At 34.6% G+C, this 22,189-nt stretch overlaps 1 protein-coding gene across 1 annotated transcript in view; it reads right to left on the bottom strand.

The window, feature by feature from the left end:
- Nucleotides 1-1,184: 1,184 nt before the first annotated feature.
- Tomm70 (translocase of outer mitochondrial membrane 70) overlaps nt 1,185-22,189 on the bottom strand; it is a 34,758-nt gene continuing 13,753 nt past the window's right edge. Inside the window, exons 2-12 of the mRNA XM_074072979.1 lie at nt 22,012-22,185; nt 20,105-20,231; nt 18,038-18,147; nt 15,250-15,398; nt 13,187-13,394; nt 11,187-11,321; nt 10,375-10,482; nt 9,322-9,438; nt 6,681-6,778; nt 5,792-5,914; nt 1,185-3,237 (exon numbers count right to left, since the gene is read on the bottom strand). Coding sequence (XP_073929080.1) covers nt 3,084-3,237; nt 5,792-5,914; nt 6,681-6,778; nt 9,322-9,438; nt 10,375-10,482; nt 11,187-11,321; nt 13,187-13,394; nt 15,250-15,398; nt 18,038-18,147; nt 20,105-20,231; nt 22,012-22,185 — 1,503 coding nt within the window. The 3' untranslated portion in view covers nt 1,185-3,083. The remainder of the gene's footprint in view (nt 3,238-5,791; nt 5,915-6,680; nt 6,779-9,321; nt 9,439-10,374; nt 10,483-11,186; nt 11,322-13,186; nt 13,395-15,249; nt 15,399-18,037; nt 18,148-20,104; nt 20,232-22,011; nt 22,186-22,189) is intronic.

Consider the following 22,189-nt stretch of genomic DNA (forward strand, 5'->3'; position numbering starts at 1 on the left):
CACATAAACTCTCAAAGGATTTCCTCCAAAGAGCTGCTCAGAAAAGCCTGAAACCAGTGGACTATCCTGGCTGTCATTTATGCAATAGAAATAAATATTTATCTTGATGTAGCAATTCCTACAACAAATAAGGCAGATGGATGCTAAAACTTGTTTTATTTCATTAACTTGTCTTCTTGTCCTTTTAGTGTTGTACTTGGTTGGCAATATTTGTCTTCTGGTGCAAAAAACATGAAACAAATGAAGTATAGAGATCTCCTATAGCTAGAATGTAACATTTTATTCTTAGCGTGGGGAAACCTGGCCCTTGTTTTTACCTTCTACAATAAAGGAGTTTATCCCAAGTGATGTTTGACCAAAACAAACCCTGGATTCTCCCTTGGAATGGGAGAATACTTTCATCTAAAGCCATAAAGTTTTGATGCAGATTATCTTTTGGGGGACAGTTATGAGTATTTTAAAACTTACAAACAAATCAAATTAAAATTCTGTCACTTTGTTTACAAATCAGTTTAGCAGAGGGTTGGGAACAGGATTAATTACTCCCCAACCACTCCTATAAATACAAAGACCTTACAACTCAATTTACCAGGATAGTTGTGGGTAATCATTATTCTTATAGTCAGAAATTTCCTGGTTTGGTTAAACCTTAAAATGAGTTAGTTGACTTCTTAGGTACAAAGTACTGTTTAAACTTCTATTTGAGTAAACTTAAATTTGAGTTTCCAGAGAGCAGAAAATTGTTTGAATTGTTTTAAAAAGAAAATTTCTTGCTATTATTTTGAGATACGAGATACTGCTTATCTTATATCACAATTATCAAGTATAGTGATTATTTTAAGTATGTTTTCCAAAAGACTGCATGTAGTTGAAAACTATGATTAAACTCACTGGTGGAGCAAACACTTCAAAACTTAGCCCCAAAGCCCAGGTCTGATTGGCAACACTACTATACAAGTATGGGTAAGACCGATAAAGAATAAGGCAGCTCTAGTAGTTCTCGTGGGATCTTGTTTCACAGTTGGATCAGTCCTCTCAGGATACTCCACCAGCCACATTAACAAACATGTGCGTGCCTGTTTCCAAAGTTAGTGTAAGCCCACAATCCCCAGTGGTATAATTGGCCAACAGTTTAATAAATGAACAAACTACCTATCATTCTGTTCAAAGAACAGACAGAAAAGTCTGAATGTAATATTTATTTGGTGAATTTACATGTGAGGTCATTTACAAAAGAAAAGATACAGACAGATGCAGCTTTCAGTGCAGTTTCAAATTATTTTCAAACAGGCAATAGTCTGTGAGAATTTGGAATGACAATATTGAATGGCACATGCTTCCTTTGTTTTTTTTTTCTACCCAACCCCAAAGGAGAAAAAGGGAGAAGTGTAGTAGAAAATGTAAGTGTTAATGTAAACACAGCCATGCAAATAAAAACTTTTTTTTGAAGCCAGGGGTTCACATTCAGAGATGTAGAGCATTTTCTGTATTCTGGAGTTATCACAATAGGTGAATAATTTAAGAACAAAATGCAGAGCTTGTCAACTTCCCATTATCCCACCCATCTTAAATTATGTTAACTACCCCTACGAAAACCAGTCAGAGTTTTCCTCAATATTTTCCAGAGACTGACTTTGGAAGGGGAGTCATTTCTGATAGTTCCTAGAAAGATAGCAGTTGTAGACAAAATCTTTTTGGTTTCAACAGGATAAAGCATCCTTTTAAAGATGGTAAAATGCTCCTTACTCCCAATCATGTAAACTATAATTAGACTTCATTTCCAGAAAAGTAACAAATAGTTTGCTTTTTTATTATATTCAGTTAAACTTCTCCCTGTCCTCAGTATCTCAAAACAAGAGACCTTTAAGAACACAGCCCTTCCCCCACCAGAAAAATCCAACATGTGAACAAAAGGATGGTCTATAAAATGACAAGTGGAAATACTCCTTGATGTGATTTCTAAAGATGAAGAGTACAGGTAAGCTCAGGAGAGAGGAACAAAAACCTACTGTCAGAACTGACAATATCTAGTAAAGACCTGGACATGAGCCAGTACTCTAGGTTACCTCAATACAAAAAAGCAGTCTATATGTACTCCACATCTTTGAAAATACTGGCTCAAAATTCCTTGAGCACATGTGGCCAAAGCTGTAACACTAAACTTGCCATTTGGGGAAAAAACAACAAAAAAAAACCAACTATGCTCTGGCTCTAAGACTTATACCCTTTTGAACCTATAGCCATTTTCTTCACTAGAAAATTTAAGCTAATTAAATACCCCCACATATCACATTTATTCCACCTTTATTTGGATTACACACAATCCACACTTTAAAAAGTACACTATTAAATAGTAGTACTTATTACAGAAAATAGGTATGGGCAATTATAAACATACTTCTTTTATCTTACTTCTTTTCCTGGTTCACTCTCCCATTAATAGTCTTCCAGCATACATATCAATCAGAATATTTTGCTTCTGCGTAATTTACAGCATGAAAAACAGCTGCCATGGACTTTCAGTTTCTAAAGGTGTGCAGAATCAGAGGCACTGTGCATGCTGACAATTGTTTAAAGAGTCTCTCAATTTTACTGTAATACACATTTAAGCTTTGCATCCTTCAAAAAAATTAACTGAAAAGGATTAATATAAAAGTAATCTATTTTACAGTACTTACTATGTTAATTAAAAAACCAACACACTATAAAATACTCACATATTATACACACATAAAGACAAAATCATCCAGAACATAATCAGTCCCCACCCCCATCCAAAAAAAAAAAAAAATCAACAAAGTTTTTATTTGCATGGCCAATTATCTTTTGTACTCTAAAACTTAATCCCTTTAACAGGTTCTAAGCTTTTGTTGCACAGGGAATAAAAGCTGCAAAACTGCAAACTTCCTTCAACAGCCACATCCACAATATCTAAACATGAAACAGATGTAAAGAATGACAACACCACAAAGGGGATACTAAAGTTCCACCATTCAGCACGGTTCATGACAGTGTCTTCAGGGTTTACTTAAAGAGGGGATAAACTTCTTTTAAAAAGAGAGTCAGTCTCCTTCCCCCTTGTTTTATAATGTTGGTGGTTTTAATCCGTATTTCTTTGCAACTTCTGTCTGGGCATGAGCAGCATCGCAAAGTGAGTACAGATGAGCCATTTCCATTTCCGATTTGGCCAGGTTGATAGCTTTGTTGAACATGTCAATGGCTTTCTCCATGTTTCCTCTAAAAGAAGAATATTTTTTTAAGTTCTCAGATTAAACAAGTACTTCACAATATCCAATAAACTTTATAAATGCTGCTACATGAAGCCTGATCACTAAGCTTCAATTATGATTCTACTAAAATGCTTTCATAATTAACACATTCCATAATACATTGAATGAACTCAATAAATGTTAACTACTCTTAAAAATACCATGTGCCTACATTATGCAAACTTCCTTCAACAGCCACATCCACAATATCTAAACTGGATTTTTTTTGGTTTTGGTGGAACTAGGGTTTGAACTCAGGACTTTGCAATTTGCAAAGCAGGTGCTCACAAAGCAGGCTATCTACCACATGAACCACACCTCCAGTCCATTCTGTTCTGGTTATTTTGGAAATGGGGTCTTGTGAACTACTTGGTACTAGGGTTTGAATTCAGGGCCTTACTCTTGCTAGGTAGGTGCTCTACCACTTGAGCCACACCCCAGCCCTCTTACTAGCAACTTGATGGATGCTTTTCAATTCCAGAACATAGCATGATGGTTAGTAACTACTGTCTGTTTCTGAGTAAACAGATAAATATGCTTGTGGACAAACATAAAGTTTACTTCTTACTGCTTAAGTGTGACTAGGCTATATATACAATCACCAAGAACTATCTTAGGTAACTACTGTTAGCCATGTATATATGTATATATGTATCTAATCATACAGCAAATATTTAAGTCCCCACTATATATGTGCCAGTCTAAACAGTAAGTACTCCTACGGTGACTATATATAACCTCCTACTACAGTTTGGGACTATGTGATAAACTTACTTAAAAAAAAAAAAAAAATTTTTTTTTTCAAGAATTCATATTGAGCTAGCATATCTACTAAATTCTAAAAGAAATCGGCAATCATTCACACTATTTAAATGTATGGTAAGATTTACAATGGACTTTTAAAAGTTCAATAAACACACAAAATTCCATCAAACCCCCTAAATCAGAGGTCCTTAAACTTAGGATCTATGAACACCTTAAATGCAAAGTATTTTTCTATCTGCACTATTCTAAAAAGAATCCACAGCTTTGCTCAAGAAAGATAGGAACCACTATTCTGTCCTCTTTAGTAAGAGAATATCTTATTCATGATAATAAATTAGCAATTAAGAATTCAATACCTGTTAGGCTCCAAGTAGCTCAGACATTAACCCTAGCTACTTGGAAGGATGAGATCGGGAGGATGGCTGTTTGAGGCCAGCCCAGGTAAATAGTTCACTAGACCCTATCTCCAAAATAACCAGAGCAAAATGGATTGGAGGTGTGGCTCAAACAGTAGAGCACCTGGTTTGCAAGTGTGAAGCCCTAAGTACAAGCCCCAGTCTCTCCCACAAAAAAGAATTCAGTATTTACATGCAACTGTCAGTACAGAATGACTCAAAAGATCCATATGAAAAATTTTCATCAGTCTGTCTATATTCTCTCTACTCTGGAAAATGGAAAGGGTCACAGGAAGGGCACAGGAGAAGGAATTAAGAGAACTCATGTTAGAGACAGTGACAAGATCAGTTACTTTGACATCAGTGTAGACTCAAATCATCTATTCATACTGTGCAACCTTGTTAACCTGATCACTGTGGGCATTAGTTCTACACTCTTCAATTAAACTGGGGATGATATAATCTCTATCTTTATAAAGATTGGGTTTAGATCAACTGAAGTAGTATTTGGAAGACACTGAAAGTTCAGAATTTAGCCTAGAATAAGTTCTTAGTTGAAAATCAAGGCCAGTATGGAGATGGAATCATTTGTAAACATTTGTCTGTTATCTGTTAATATGGATCTTAAGTGCAACTCTGAGTAAACATTTATGTAAAGCAAGACATTACGCAATGTCACAGTTGCAAAAATTCATCTTATCCAACCCCAATTTTGAAGAAAACCCAGGAGCTCAGAAATGTTGCAACTTGCCCACTCACTTGGCTGGTTGCTTCTTTGTATTAGGATTCAGATTGTGTGGCAATCTGATTATAAATCCTCATTATTCTGCACTGACTAATAAGCACATTACGGGTGTTTTTCTCCTTTCAACAAGAATACAAGTTCTCTCCTCTTTATATACACAATGGATATTAACAACCCAGTATTTTGTTTTGTTTTGTATTTTTGGTAGTGCTGAGGTTTGAACTCAAGGCCTTACATTTGCTAGGTAGGCACTCTAACACTTGAGCCACTCCACCAGCCCTTTTTTGTGTGTTGGTATTTTAAGATAGGGTCTCATGAACTACTTGCCAGGGCTACCTCTGAACTGTTAACTTCCTGATCTCTGCCTCCTGAGTAGCTAGGATTGCAGGCATGAACTACCCAAGCACCTGGCTCTGGTTTCCCTTTCTAATGCATAAGCTTGACTTAAATAAGTGTAACTTAACTTGGAAGAATAATGACACAAGGCGAATCAAAGCTGCATAATTTTGATGAAAGCTTGCATCAAAAGGCCTAACAAACTTTATTGGCAACAAAATATGTACTAAGACAAAATAAATCTATGGTGCTATCATAAACTTCCTAAGAATAGACATTACCTTTGCACTTCAATAGTTCCCATGGTTTCATATGCAAAATCACATTTATTGTCAATTTCAATAGCTTTGCTGATAAGCTCCAAACCTCTATCCAAATCTTGCTTCCACTGAAGTTGAAGTAAACTGCAAATACAAAAAGGCAGTCAGATGTGACCATGTTCCATTATCAATAGGAAAATAATTGTATGATTCAATTTCTGACTTTGATAAATTTATTATTTGGGCTGAGGGCATGGCTCAAGTGGTAAAGTGCTTGCCTAGCAAGTACAACACCCTTGAGTTTAAATTCCAGCACCACACACAAAAAATTACAATTTAACTTACAAGACAAAAACTAAAACTGTATATACTTAACATACATTGAGGGGTTTTTTGGTTTTTCAATTTCTATTAGTTTTAAGGTTTAAGTTCCTTATTTGGAAAGAACATCTGGATTAGGGTGTGTACAGCTCAATGGTGGTGGGCATGTTTAGGATGTCCTAAATCCAGGGTTGGATGCTCAGCATTGTAAAAAAAGTATCTACTCTTCTAGGCTTGCTTTTTACTTTGTATAAATTTAAGTGAGGTTTCTTATGATATTTCAAGTATACTTATCACCTATTTTGATATAAATAATATATAACAGGATATTTAGAACTGATATAAACAATATACAACAGGATATTTAGAACTGAAATTAAAACCCTTTATCAGGAGTGAGAACAGTGCATTTACTAACTTCTATATAAGAATGAAACAGCATCCTTGACAAACATTAATAAATTGTTCAATTAATTCACTGACACTTCTTTCCCACAGTCCCACTGCTCAAAGATCAAAAGAAAAACATTTTATTACTATGAAACATTTAGTATCTTACTGAGACAAACAGAACCACATAATAACATACCCTTTATGAACATAAGTTGTGGCATTATCTGGTTCCAAATCAATACATTTATCATACATTTCATCAGCTTTCCCAAACTGCTGTTGATCTGTTAATGCCTATGTAAGGAGATACTTCAGTTATATTAAGGTAACAACCTAAACAGTTCTATGTTGCTCATTAATTAAAATTTACTTCATCTAATCATTACTAAATTATGCTTTAAGTTATTATTGAAATGGATTTAAACTTTACATCTTAATTAATAGTTTCTAAGTGGCACCATTATAAATATTTTAATTGTCCTCTCTTTTCTTGCAAGTAGTTTATGCACAAGCACCTAATTTTGTAAACTGCCCAATATAAGATCACACTTAGTGACAGTTGTAGTATCAAATTTTCACAAGTACACTTATGTCACTTATGAATAATTTATCATAGTATTTGTCTTAAGGGAGTAACTTTAAAAGGCAAAATTCATTTAGAAGGGCAAGTTAAGATGTATGTGTTAACTTACCAGTCATTTCTTAAATGATTAATAAAAATAAAAGCAACTATAATCAACTACTTTTAAGGCGGATTTAATGGCTGCGATAGAAGGCTTGGTTCTATAGTCACCACATCATACTCAGGCTATAACTTTGAGAGTTGCTAACATCTAAGCTCAAGCTTTGAGGATTAAGTAAAAAAAAGTTATCCTATATAACCGTATATACAGAAGCTATGGAAAGTAGTATTTAAATTTGTATGTATATATGTACATAAAAATCTACATTACCTATAACTACATAGTAAAACAAAAATTAGAAATTTTAGTAAGAACAGACTATAATGCTACTGCTAGTGAGAAGACAGTTTAAAGTCAAATCTATTTTGAAGAAAGAACAGTGAAAGACAAATGTGCAATTAAGAAGAACTCTGCAATAAAGTTGTTCCTAGTATTGGTTTCCTTAAAAGCAATTTAGTGGCCTTCGTTCTCTTAGCTCCTCATAAAAATCTTCACCAAAAAGTCTTGAATTCCATGACAGTGGTGAGGATGACGCTGTCACTTTCTGATGTTAATAAAATGTGCATTTTGCCTTATTTTAACTTTGATATATGTTATAAAACTTTATATAAGTATATGCTTTTGTAACAAATTAGAGTGTACAGTCAACAAAATTTCATTTTTATTATCACCAGGAACTGGAGAGAACTAAGACTGAAGAGATAAGGTTATTTCAAATTGAAGTTAAAGAACTCCTGGGTTATGTTTCGTACCTCAGAATACCAATCGTAATGCAGTGAAGTGCGGGAACTACCTTTAAAGAACAGATTCAACACAAATGAACCTTCTTATAGTCCCTCCCTCAATAAACCCTCAATGTCCTTATGAAATCTTTCTTATAACCTGCCTAAAGATAGTATGAAGTGAATGAAAAACAAAATAAGCAACCTTAAGAATGGTTTAGGGATAGGAGTCTACCAAGGATGGTAACTTTTTAGTGCTTCCGATTTCTGTGGGAATTATAGGGCAAACCCCCAACATTTGTTCTGTAATAAAAAGTTAGAAGCTGGGCATGGTGGTTCATGCCTGTAATCCCAGAACACAGGAGGTTGAGACAGGAGGATCACAAGTTTAAGGCCATCCTGGCTACATAGTGAGACCCTGTCTCAAAAAAATGTTAGAAAATATATTACATAGAATATTGAGATTGCCAGTTTATACTGATACTAAAAGAACTTTCAACTTAAGGACAGAGTAAATAGAGTCATTCAGAGATCATTTATTTGAGAGAGGAAGGCTAGAGAAAAGGTTAGATCAAAAAGAATTAACCTAGAAGGTAACACCCACACACAGGAAATCAATGTGAGTCAATGCCCTGTATAGCTATCCTTATCTCAACCAGCAAAAACCCTTGTTCCTTCCTATTATTGCTTATACTCTCTCTACAACAAAATTAGAAATAAGGGCAAAATAGTTTCTGCTGGGTATTGAGGGGGGGAGAAGAAGGGGGCGGAGTGGGTGGTAAGGGAGGGGGTGGGGGCAGGGGGGAGAAATGAACCAAGCCTTGTATGCACATATGAATAATAAAAGAAAAATGAAAAAAAAAAAGAGAGAGGAAGGTATAATTGTGGTTTTTAAGAAGCAAATCATTTTCACTGAGAAATACGATTTATAATTTAAAAGTTTTCAAGTTTCTTATCACGAAAAATTCAAACTTAATTTCTACTTTCCATAGCTTCAATTCTAAATCAAGAAAGTTTCAAGAATTTCAGACAAATTGAAGAGAAATTAAAATAAGTTCCTATAGCTTACCTAGCCATTTAACAGGGGGTTACAAACAGAAAGAAAATTCTCTCCATGGATACTTTCCCCACCAATTAAATGCAGAGTAAATTTTCCAAAGTTATTACTTTTTGCAAATTTAATCCAAATGAAAATATGAAAGAAATGCTTGCCTTATGCTTTCCCAGTCATGAATTTGGGGGTATGTTTCCCAAATTATGCAATAAAAGCCTCTCGGACCATGCTGGGAACCCTGAGAGCTAAAGCTGGAACAAAGTCACCTGCTTCAGTAGAAGGTGCAACCAGGGTACCACATTTTCATACTGAGATTCAGCATACAAATACAATTCTCTAAAAAATTACTATTATTATTCTTTTAAATATCACATTTACCTGGGCATACAATGCATATCCTTCAGCACACTTTGGAAATTTCTTTATGACCTCTTCAAAACCTTTCATAGCTGCTTGGATTTGTGAAGAATTATTTCCTGTGTATGCCTGACGATACTATTTACAAAATAAAATAAAGTGTGTCAAATGAAGAACTCAAAAACCCCTGGAATATTAACATATTATAAAAGACACACAATTACACAAACTTTTCCAGAAAACTAGGTAATTTACTAATATAATTTGCTGCATTCAAAAGGGCTCCACCTCAGCAGCAGGAATCCAAAGACTATGTAAACAAGGACTTCACAGTCACTACATAATTTTAAGGTACTCAATACTCTGTAAGAAAGCATACTGACTCATAAGAAGGTAACTTTGCTATAATGGGACAATTTTTTGTGTGTGTGGTTGGAAACAAACCAGGGCTTCATGTATCCTAGACAAGCACTCTACTACTAAACTATAACCCTCAGCCCAGAATTTTTAATACATTTTAAAATCATTTTTATTCTGTAATAAAAATTCCTTTCAGAGATAGGAGTGTATCAAGTGAGAATACTTAATTATAGAATTTGACTAATTTTCACCTTTTCACAGGTTTCTGTTTCTGAATACTGAGGAAAAGCTGAATACAGTAGTGATGAGAGTAGTTACATAGTGTCATGATTACAAACTTTGTCCTCAAAATGCTTTTCAATCCTTTGTACTGATTTACTCTAATGAAACAGGAAGACTAGTTCTGTTTAGAGGGGCATAACCTCAGGGACAAACAATTATCAAGATGAACTCAGAGCTGGGCATAGGTGTCCATGCCTACAATCCCAGTTTCTAGGAGGCTGAGGCAGGAGAATCACCATGAGTTGATGGCCAGCCTGGACTAGATAGCAAGACCCTGTCTCAAAAAAAAAAAAAAAACAAAATAGTAAAGATAGTAAAATGTAAGATGAACTCAAAACAGAGAAATACAGAATTACATATCCATTAACATCTATCAATAAAAATGTTCCGGAATTACAAAAAACAAAACAAAACACACAAACTAGTACTCACCAACGCAAAACATTTCTGAGCTTGGGCCAGAGCAGACTCAGGTCTTAATCTAATACATTCATCAAAATCTGCCACTGCTTCTTCAACTTGATCAAGCAGTATTTTGAGCTAAGGAAAAAAATCACTTAAGTAAATGCAATTCGAAAATAAAGGTTTGCCAATTAAGTCCATACCACGTCTCTTTTCATTATCACAGTCAATACTCAACATAGTAATCATTCAATGTAAAATTTCTTTGTAGAAACAGAGAAAATCTTGTGATTTTTTTTTAAGATTCTAAAACTTAAAACCGGTGTCCATTTATCCAATGTTAAGAAAATTATAAAGTCATGTTATTTCCATGTGATGCTACAACTGGAACTGTTTTCTTCATGATGTATTTTTTACTAAAAAATGAATATGCCTATTATAAAACTCCAGAGGACATTCTTTTTGGGATGCTATTTAGAGTTTCAGCTATTAATTCCTTATAGTAAAAAGCCCATAAAACTCCTCCTGTTGATTCTAGCATTAACTCAAAATGCTTGCTAAATGTTAATATTTTACTCACTGAAAAGCTACGGACTGAGAACACCTGAAAAACTAATTGAACTGGCAAGTCAACTTTTTTTTTTTTGCCTTCCTTTTCTTTTTTTCATAAGTAAATGCCAAAATTACGAGCAAATATTCAAAACGAAACTGAAGAGTAATACAAACCGTAAACCACTAAAATACTCTTGTTCACAGCTACCAGAAGTGATACAAAATGTTCAAAATGGTTATTAAATAGATCAAGTCATAGGTCAGAACTCAAGGTAAGAAAATAGATTCACCTGTCCTCGGTGGTGATAAACATCTGCATTCTGAGGATCAATGTCAGCAGCCATGTTAAAATCTTGAGTAGACAGCAAAGGCTGCTGCTGTTGCATGTACATGCTGCCTCTTTTGATGAGGGCATTTGCTCGAAGCTACATAGCCAAAATGAGAAAAGGTTCATCACTACTTCTTTTTTACAATTAGGTATTTTTTAAAATAAATTGGTGCAATTTGCATATTCTAATGCTTACTCTTAAAGTGTACATAACAGTTGTTTTTAGTACATTAACTAAGTTGTACACTGATGACCACTAATTCCAGAACATTTTTACCATCCCCTTAAGTATCCTATACATATTAGTCATTACTCCCTAATCTTCAGCTCCTGAAAACCAGCAATCTTGTTCATTTCTATGGATTTGTATATCACTGGTGTTTTAAGTATCATATGGCCTTTTTGTCTGGCTTATTTCATTTAGTACATTGTGTGCAAGTCTGACCTATGTTGTAGCATGTTTTAGAACTTTTTTGTTGCAGAATAGTATTTTAGTGATAGACACGCCACATTTTATTTAGCCACTCATCAGCTGAAGGGCATTTGAGTTGCTTCTAAACTTTTGACTATCATGAACGGTACTGCTATAATCATTCATGTACAAATTTTTGTGCTGACACTTGTATTCAGTTCTCTTGGGTATATACCCTAAGAGCGAACCTACTACATTATATGGTAACTGTATGTTTAACTTTCTGAGGAAAAAGGAACTACCAAACTAATTTCCAAAGAGGCTTTCCCATTTTACATTTGTACCAGCAATGCAGGATAATTCTAATTATTCCACATCCTCACCGACACTTGTTACTGTCCATTTTTTTGACTTACAGCCTTGTATACTATTTTTAAAATTATGGCTATCCTAGTAGGTGTGACGTGATATCTCATTGTGGTTTGATTTACATTTTCCTAATAGGTAATGATGTCGAGTGTGTTTTATGTTATTACTGGTTATTTGTATACATTCTTTGAACAATGTCCAAATACTTTGCCTTTTTAAACTAAGTTGTCTTTCTATTGAGTTCTAAGACTGGATTACAAGCCCTTTATCAGATAAACGATCTTTGAATATTTTCTGTCATTCTGTGGAAAGTGCTTTCTCTTTCTTGATGGTATTCTTTCGAGCATAAAAAATTTTAACTTTGATAAAATCAAATTTATCTGCACTTGGTGTCATATCTCAGGAACCCCTGCTTAATACATGGTAATGAACATTTACTACTCTATTTTCTTCTAAGAGTTCTATAATTTAGCTTCTATATTTAGGCTACATGTTGGGTAAATTTTTATACATAGATACGGTAGACATCTTGCTGTTAAAACTAACAGTCATGATCATGAAAACAAATACGTTTCTTCTTCAAAGCAGCTCTACGTATATATGTCAACCAAGTAACAACAGAATACTTGTAGCCATCAGGAAAATCAGTGAAAAATAAAGATAATGTTATGAGGATATCTTCAATTTTAAAATCAAATTTTTGAAAGGGACTTTTGAGCTGGGGGCATGGCTCAACTGGTACAGTGCCTGCCTGGCAAGCTCAAGCCCTAGTTAAAAGCCCAATACCAAAACAATGGGCAAGAGGATGGAGGAGAGAACTTTTAACAAATACTTAGCCTTCATAACCTGATGCTTTGTATTGCATGCTATTTACATTTTCAATAGCATTGCTCCATTATCTGTAACACTACTCAAATACAGTTTAATATAGTAGGCAGAGGTTACAAGAGGAAGTTGAAACTACCAGAGCCTGTAGAAAAAAAATTTTACTTTCCTAGCTAAAGACAAATATTAACAATATTTATATTTCATATTTACTATACCAACTCACTCATCATTAACAAAACAAAAATAACCTTTTGGAGAATGGCAAGTGCAATGCTAAAATATCTGACAAAACATTTATAAAAGCATCATTTCCATTTAAGTTTTTCCACATGCACACACATTTCAAAATGTACCTTCACATTAGCTTCTTTCAAACTGATGACCTTATCTAAATCAGGCTTGGCCGCATTGGCATTGCCAATAAGCAGGTAGAAAGTGGCTCGTAATAATAATGCTTCTGCCATGTATTTGCCTTGAGCATCTATTTCTTTTGAGCACTCAGTTATGATTTTATCATAATTTTCTTCTTCCATGTACTGTTTGGCCTTTAAATATCCAGAACTGGAGATGAAAACAAAAATAGGAAATTATTTATTAAGAAAGGACCAAATGCTAAAACTTGCCACATATGGCATATCTGAGTTAAGTAATTTCTAGTGATGCATGGTATAACACTCTCATGTGATGCTAGGCAGTGGCAGTGAGCCACAGTTCCCAGTCACCCAAAGGATCACGAGGATAAAAAATGACTACTTTACAGCATTCCATGTTACTAAAATATAATGCACAGTTGGTTAGGCATAGTAAATGCATTTTTGACTTGTACGGTATTTTCAACTTATTATGTGTTTATCAGGATGCAACCCATCATAAGTAAGGGAGCATCTGTTGAAAGGCATAGTAAGTTAAAGTACAATTTCTCATTTTGGTTGTTACATTCCATATAGAGAAAACTGGCAAGTGACTTAAAAGTATGTCAATCAAAATCTTACAAATCTCCAGTAGCCTTTCATATAATTCTTTCTAATATTCCCTATTTTGTTCCTAAGATCATCAGGCTAAGAAAACAGAAATAATCATTATATCAAAGTAAAAAATTCCTACTTACTAAGAACATAAGTGTTAGGTACTTAGAAACATGATCTGTACACCTCAAAATAACCCTGAGACATAAATATGATTAGCTTCATTTAAATGATGATGAAGCTAAGGCTCAAAGTGAAATGGAATTAAAAAACTTGGGGACAAGTCCAGCTAGTGTTCTGATGAGAGCTAACTATGTTATAACTCTTAGAATAATTATATTATCTTCGCTGTTGTTTTTGTGGGACAAGGACTATTTAATAACCAGAAGAAGAAATTATGTGCACCACTGTCATCAGAGCTATATGACATCTCAAACATTTATTTTCCAACTACAAATTTCTGAAAGATCATATATCGAGTAGCATTTATACATCTTGGTACATTAGGCATGGTGTCTTAATTCAAAAGATGGCCAATAATGGTAAAAAAAAAAAATTGGAAGACAAAGATCAAAAACAATCTGAATATATACCACAATATACCAATACCAAATATTGTACCTTCTCTTACAGAATTTACTTAACTGTAAAACACAAGTACTGATAAATCTGAATAGATATGCAGGCTACATTGTGTATATATTACATCACTAGATCTTCAACTTTAAACATCGCATCCTACGCCATGTTCAGCTTTCTGTAGCATCAAACACAAGTCAAAGGAATAGTACTTTCCTTAGACAAGCAGAAAAGAAGCTGAAGGCTGGGCACCGGTAGCTCACGTCTATAATCCTAGCTACTCAAGAAGCAGAGATTAGGAGACTGGAAGTTCAAAGCCAACCTGGGGAACTAGTTCACAAGACTCTTATCTCGAAAAACCCTTCACAAAAATAGGGCTGGTGGAGTGACTCAAAGTGAAGGCCCTGAGTTCAAGCCCAGTACCACAAAAAAAAAAAAAAAAAAAGAACTTGTAGGAATTTATAGCATTCCTAAGCACCCCACAGAATACATATTGAAAAATTCCCCATACTAAAACATATGGATGTTGAGTTACACAATAATTAAAGTTAGTGCCTCTATTCAAATACGGTAAACCACTTGACACAGTGGCAACCCTTTTGAGGATATCATGTAGGGCTGCAATACCAGCAGACTCCTGGCAGTAAGCTTGAGTCACCAAAATAACAGACACATGCTAGAAAGAAAGGTATCCATTAATTATAATAACAATATTGTTATATATTTTTTAATATCTGCACATCCTTTTTTTTTGGGGGGGGGTGGGCGGGAAGTGACTCTAAATTCACTTAGGCTCCAGGATAGCCAAAAACAAACAATCCCAACAAAAACAAATGCCAACATTCAGTGCATAACATGCTTGGCATACATACTTTTCTTTTACTTCTAAGGCTTCCCCTTCCTTGTCTTTATCTTCATCAGACTTCTCTCCTTTAAGCATGGGCTGAGAAATTATATCATCAGTGAAAGAACTGAAGTAAGATTTGATAAACTGTGGAGATGGCATCAGAGGTTCACGATTCTGAAATTTAATCATGTTTTATATTTATCAAAATGAGAAAATACTAATCAAAGAAGCAGGCACACTGCAGAACACTAAGAATGACTGTTGTAAAACTGGATTGTTATTTTTAAGTAACTAAAGAATATTAACTTCAAGCTGGGCACCAGTGGCTCGTAACTATAATCCTAGCAACTCAGGAAACAAGAGATCATGAGGACTGCAGTTCAAAGCCAGCCTGGGCAAACAGTTCGTAAGACCCTATCTTGAAAAAAAACCCATCACAAAAAAGGACTGGTGTGGTGGCTCAAGGTGTAGGAACTGACTTCAAACCCCAGTACTGCAAAATAAATAAATAAGTTCTAAAGCCATGGAACAAGACCATGGGAATGATGATGGTGCCAGTCCAGCTCTTCAAAGCAGGTATTAAATGAGTCCTACACAAATGCCCAAAATGTTAAGCACCTTTACCATGAGCTTTCACCTGAAGATTTCCATTCCATTACAGTTAAGTGCCACTGAGAACAATACTGAAATCACATTTCCTCTTTTAATTATTTCTTTTTTACACAACTATCCAGTTCATAATTATAGGAGTTTTTATTTCTCCTTAAAGTATAATTGTTTTTTTAATTTTCTTTTGCGATCCTTCTCTGGGATTTGGACTCAGGGTCTCATGCTTGCAATGCAGGCACTCTCCCACTTGAGCCACTCCACAAAAGCCCTCACCAGTTCCCAGCACCTTGACAATTGGACTTTCCAGTTTCCAGAACTGTGAAAAACAACTTTGCTTTCTTTATAAATTAGCCAATCTGTGGTATTCTGTTATAGCAACACAAAATGGACTAAGACATCCATATTTATCTTTCTGCTCTCTGGGGAGAGATTCAACTTATCTTAATTTAGAGTAATACAAGTAAGTATTTTAAATCCAATGGGTAATATCAAGTAACAAATATCCCCAACGTTAGCATTTTACTGAAGATAGTCTGAGAAGGAATATATAGGGGCAATCAGTTATCATTTTAGGGAAAAGCTTAGATGGAACTGGGTAAATTATTATACTTGTTTTGTTTTGTTTTTGAGAGAGACTCGCTATGTAGCCCAGGCTGGACTTTGAACATGTGATCCTCCTGCCTCAAGTTTCCTCAGTGCTGGAATTATAGGCATACAACACCATGTCCAGATTCATTACTGTCTTTTAGTTTGCCCAATTCAGTTTACAAATGAAGCTATCACCTACCTGCCTTCCACACAGCGTTACAGGTAACTGACTTAAGTATCAAAGGAAAAGGATGCAATTCTAATTTTGCCACTTATTAGTTATGTGATCTTACTCATATCATTAAATCTCTAGTTTCAGTTCTCTTATCTCTAAAATGGTAATTGAAAAAATAAATAAATAAATAAAATGGTAATTGAAATACTAGCCTTATTATCTTACAAGGAATTATAAAAATCAAAATAATATTAAAATATTCTGTGATTTACAAAGTGGCATACACAGATTAGACTATATGGAAGGTATTTTTAATCTAGGTAAGTACAAATTACTTTATGCTTTCTTACTACCCTGTAATTCAAACAGTCTACTTGATAGTAACATGTAAACATATATAAACAAAGTAAGTTCTTAAGAGGCTCAATTTGTGAAACTCTAGCATGATGTTTCGCCAAATGTTTTTAAGGAACCTCAACCTTATGAAACGTTGCAGGGAAAAAAATTCAACAGTTTAAACAAAGACCCACTATAACTATATTCACCTTGGAGATTCACAACACATCTTAGTACATTAAAATCCCATAGCAAAGAAACCTGTTTTAACTATCTAACTCTGCTAACATTCAGAAATAGGAAGTTCAATATATAATGAGATTATTAAGATCAACTGGAGGGAAAAGCATGTCGTAAGTAAAAAAAAAAAAAAAAAAAAAAAAATGAACATTGTCTTGGTATTCCTAAAATTTACCAGTGAATCTTGTGGTAGTCCCGTACACTACTTAATCTCTCCGTGGATACTTAACCATATCAGGCCTTTTATACTAAGTAATAGTGTCACTAAATTGTAATTCTGTAAGGAAGGGACCATGTCTTTGTATCCACCCCTTTGGCTTGGAGCTTGTTTAATAACTATTGAATGAAATTTTCTGTTAGTAAAAGCCTAAAACCAGTACCAATTTATACATGAAAAACTAATGACACATTTGATACCAGAGGCGGTGTAAAACAACAAAACTAATGATATAGAAGAGGGGTTAACAAATATTTTTCTGTAAAAAGCCAGCAGTAAAGTTTAGGCTTTGCAAATCATAAAATCCCTGTATGCCACAACAATCTCTTAACTCTGTTGTTACAGCTCAAAATCAGCCAAAAACAATATATAAGTGGCTGAATGTTATTTATAAAAACAGGAAGCTGACTGGATTTGGCCCATGGATCATTGTGTGGCAACCCCCAATACAGATGAATTACAATATTCTCCAAGTACAGTATTGGACACAGACAATACTCTTGTTGAAAAAAAATATGGTATAAAATCCCAAGATGCTAGGAAAAAGAAATATAATGCAGTTCTAATTTTGGCTGTTACCATAACCACTATGCTCAATTCAAGTAAAATAAATTAGAAATTACCCTTAATGAACTCATATTAATTTACCTTGTATTTTTCTTTGGCTTTCTCTTTTCCAAGAAGTTTAAGAACTTTATCAGCTAATAGCATGCTTTGTTGATTTTGGAACCCTTCCAATATACACACAGCAGTGACATCTAGAAATAATGAAAATCTAAGTGTGAAATCATTGCAAAGATGATCAGCAGCATCAAATGGACACAAGGTAACTACAGAAAGCCAAATTAAAATCATACCTTCACCAGGCTGTTTCATTTTCAATAAATTTCTAATACTTTAATTTTATATATTTTATGACCAAACTCAAAGCTCAAAAGCTCATTTTACTTCTCAGAGATTTATTTTCCTTACCTGTGTAATGAAAGGGCTTGCACTGCAAAACTTCTGAGGCTTTTCACTATTCTACACTCTATACACAGCAAATAAAACAAGGAATCTAACAATACTCTTCTGGCCAGAACAAAAGGCAAACCAACACATTATGGCTTGCTCATGTGGCCTTTTGTTTTTTTTTGAGAAAGGGTCTTATGGTGTTCTCTAGGCTGGTGTTGAATTCCTGGACTCAAATAATTCTCCTGCCATAGCCTCCTGAGTTGCTAGGACTACAGGTGATCACCACCACACTCAGCAAATGTCTTTTCTTTTTCACAGGACCCAGAGTTATTCCTTGTCTCCAAAACTATTTTGCTACCAAACTCAAATCTGCCTCAAAATGCCTTTTTCATCTGGTCATCCCACAGATCAAGATAGAAGGATATGAAATGTAAAAGATCAGTAGTTCCTTAACCTTTCAAATGTCTGCCTCCTCTCTTTCTGAACTCAATTTTTCACTAGTCCACATCCTTGCTCCTCTAAAAAGTCAGTCTAGTGTCACATTCCCCTAATAACTTTGGTTAGTGCAAATATCAATGTCTTTCTTACACCATTTTTTCTATATAAAATTGTAATCAACATCTTCTCTGCCAAGTATTATCTGTTAGTAGCTTTAAGGTCTGGCTTAAAACTTAGGACTTCCTTTTCTAAAATGACACTACTTTCACCCAGTACCAAATTACATGGCACCACAACATTTTAAATTTTGCTAAGCATTCTAAAATATCCTCATTTGGTAGTACAGAAATGTTTTTATTTTTATGATATATATATATATATATTTTTTTTTTTTTGGTGATACTGTAGTTTGAACTAATGGCTTCATACTTGCTAGGCAGTCACTCTACCACTTGAGCCACTCTGCCAGTCCTTTTTTGTGCTGGATATTTTCAAGATAGGGTCTCACAAACTATTTGCCTGGGCTGGCCTCGAGCCTCAATCATCCTGATTGCTCCCCCTACAAGTAGCTAGAATTACAGGCATAAGCCACTGGAACCTGGCAAGAAAAAAAAATTTTTTTTAAAGGGTTTTTCCTTTAAAAAGTTGTTATTTTGGGCAGAAGTACAGCCCACTAGTAGGTGTGCTTAGTATTTGTGAGGCCCTGAGTTTATTCATACCACCCCCCACAAAAAGAAGTTACTTTAAAAATAATAATTATGGCTAAATCTTTTAAAGCATACTTAAACATGTAGTAGAAAGCACTTTTTAGCTTCACATCACCTATAAAAACGTACTTTAAAAGCCAACATAGCCTCCTATTTCCTAATTGCAGTTTGGGGAGCAGATACCACCAATTACAGGCTGCAAAATATTTGCAGCATCTACTGAAAATGACAAATTCACTAGGATAGTTTACCAATTACATAATCTGCAATTGGGTATAAGGTTTGAAAATATGAAAGGCAAAAAACCAAATGTTTTCTTTAATGATCCATCCAGAATTTTTTTCACATTTACACAGAATATTACCTGAAAATACGTACAGAAACACTATTGCGAAAATTTCTTTTCTGGTTTCCTACATCATGGAATAATGAGAACAGAGACAGTACTTAAGTACCAGCAATTTCAATTTAAAGTAGAAAACAAAGTCTCAGTTGGGAAAGAGTTCAGTTTGTAAAGACAACTGATTTCTGTACTCATGCAGAGTTTCATATAAATTTACCAATGACTATAAAGTCTTTAGTAATTTTCATACATAAATAAAAAAATTACCCTCACCTTCTAAACATTCCTTCTTATTGTCTAGCTTCTCGTGGGCTTTTGCACGTCTAAAGAGAGCTTTCACATATTTGGGATTAAGTTCAACAGCCTTTGTACAATCTTGTGCCACCTCTTTCCATTTTTGCTGTAATTAAAAGTATTAAAAAAAGTCACACTAAAAACAGCACTGTTCAACAGAAATCACTTTTCCAAACATAACAGACCAAGTACAAAGAGTCCCACAATAGTCCCAACACAAAGGGTTAATATCCACAATATACTACAGGAGCTTACACCTGTAATAGACAAGGAACCAGATTTTTAAAAATAGGCAATGGATATAGGCTATCTTTCCACCTCCAAATTTACAAACCTATCCATTGCTTTGTGCTCATACCACTTTTTTCTTCATTCCTGCGAAAACTGAGGCAGCACCTCATCAAAGGCCGTCCCTCTATTGGTGACTTGGATCCACACTCTCTCCATCCATATCTTTTAACTACTCCTTCTCTGCATCAACCTGCTTCTCTTTTGGACTATTTCCATGAATATAAAAACACTTGCTGTAGGATGTCCCATCATCTAAAAGATTTTGCAACTCATTACAGCTACTATCCCACTTCTCAGCTCCTTTTTATTCTCAATTCTCCATAGTTACCACTTTCCTTGATTTCCTCCTACCTCACTGCTGCTCTTTCTCAATTTCCTTTTTCCCTTCTACCTAATCTCTACATGCTGAATCCTTGAGGCCTCATATTTTCTCTCCTTAGGTGATTGCATCTAAAATTAGATGATTCTCAAATTTATCTCTAGCCCAAACTGCTCTCCTAAATTACAGACATTTCTCAAACTGTCTACTTAACTGTCTTCACTCCTTCTATACTCACTGATATTAAAATCCTTGCTTTTCATTGCCTTTCACATCCAATACAATAGCAAGTTCTGTGGGTCTTCAGCTTTCCTTCATGTCTCACCTAGGCTACTGAAACTTGGTCTCCCTGTTTGTACTCTTTTGACTCTCCAATATAGTCTCAACAGAAAAGCAAGAGCAATATTAGATGATGCCTTGCTTAAAACCCTTAATTATTTCAATTACACTTAGACTCAAATCTGAATTAACCCTTTCTTCCTTTCTCCCCTCTCCCCGCTTTTTCTTTCCTTCGTTTCTTGAGATAGTCTTACTATATAGCCCAAGGCTGACTTTGAACTCAAGATCCTTCTGCTCCCATCTCCCAAGTGCTGAAATTACAAGTGTGCATCTTCATATAGGCTCAAACAGTTTCCTACTGCTTACAAAGCTGACCTGGTCCCTGTCTATTTTTCCAATTTTATCTCTCTAAACTCTAGGAACTTCTATAGTTCTTTAAACACACCAAACTCTTTCCAGCCTCAGAGCAATTATACTTACTATTTCCTCTATAATACTCTTTTCTCCACTGTTTTGATATGCAACAGTCAAGGACATAAACACACAATGTCTTTACATATAACCTTTTAAGAGAATGAAATTATTTATACGTAAGATTTGATATGAAAAGCTGTACAAAGTCTGGTGGCAAATGAAAAATCCTATCATAAAAAATATATATGGAATTGACCTTTGGTCTTCATCCCCTGCATATGCAATTATTATAGATACACAAACAGAAAGTTGAAGAAATAGCCTCCAACTGTTAAAAACGACAGAGTCACTAAAAAACTAATTTTCTATACTATTTAATTATATAAAATCTATATAATTGTAGCCAGCAAAACTACAATTTGTTCTTAGTTTTTTTAACTAAAGGAAATAACAAAAATCCTGTAATTTCAAAACAAAGGAAAAAAAAAACCTTCAAAAATGTACTAGATTTAAGTAACATTAACTAAAACTTTAAGCAAATAAACAGAAACAAAAGGAACAGAAAACAACCTAGAGTACATACCAACTGTTCAAAGGCAGCAGCTCTGTTTTGATAAAACGTGGAAAGGTCAACATTCTTCTCAGTAGGGCACAAACTAATAGCCTCAGTATAGCACTGAATAGCTTGCTCATATTTTCCTGCTTTAAAATATTTATTGCCTTTGTTCTTGGCTGCTTGTGCTCTATCAAGAGAGTTCTGA

This window comes from Castor canadensis, chromosome 5 (genome assembly GCF_047511655.1).
Source record: "Castor canadensis chromosome 5, mCasCan1.hap1v2, whole genome shotgun sequence".
NCBI lineage: Eukaryota > Metazoa > Chordata > Mammalia > Rodentia > Castoridae > Castor > Castor canadensis.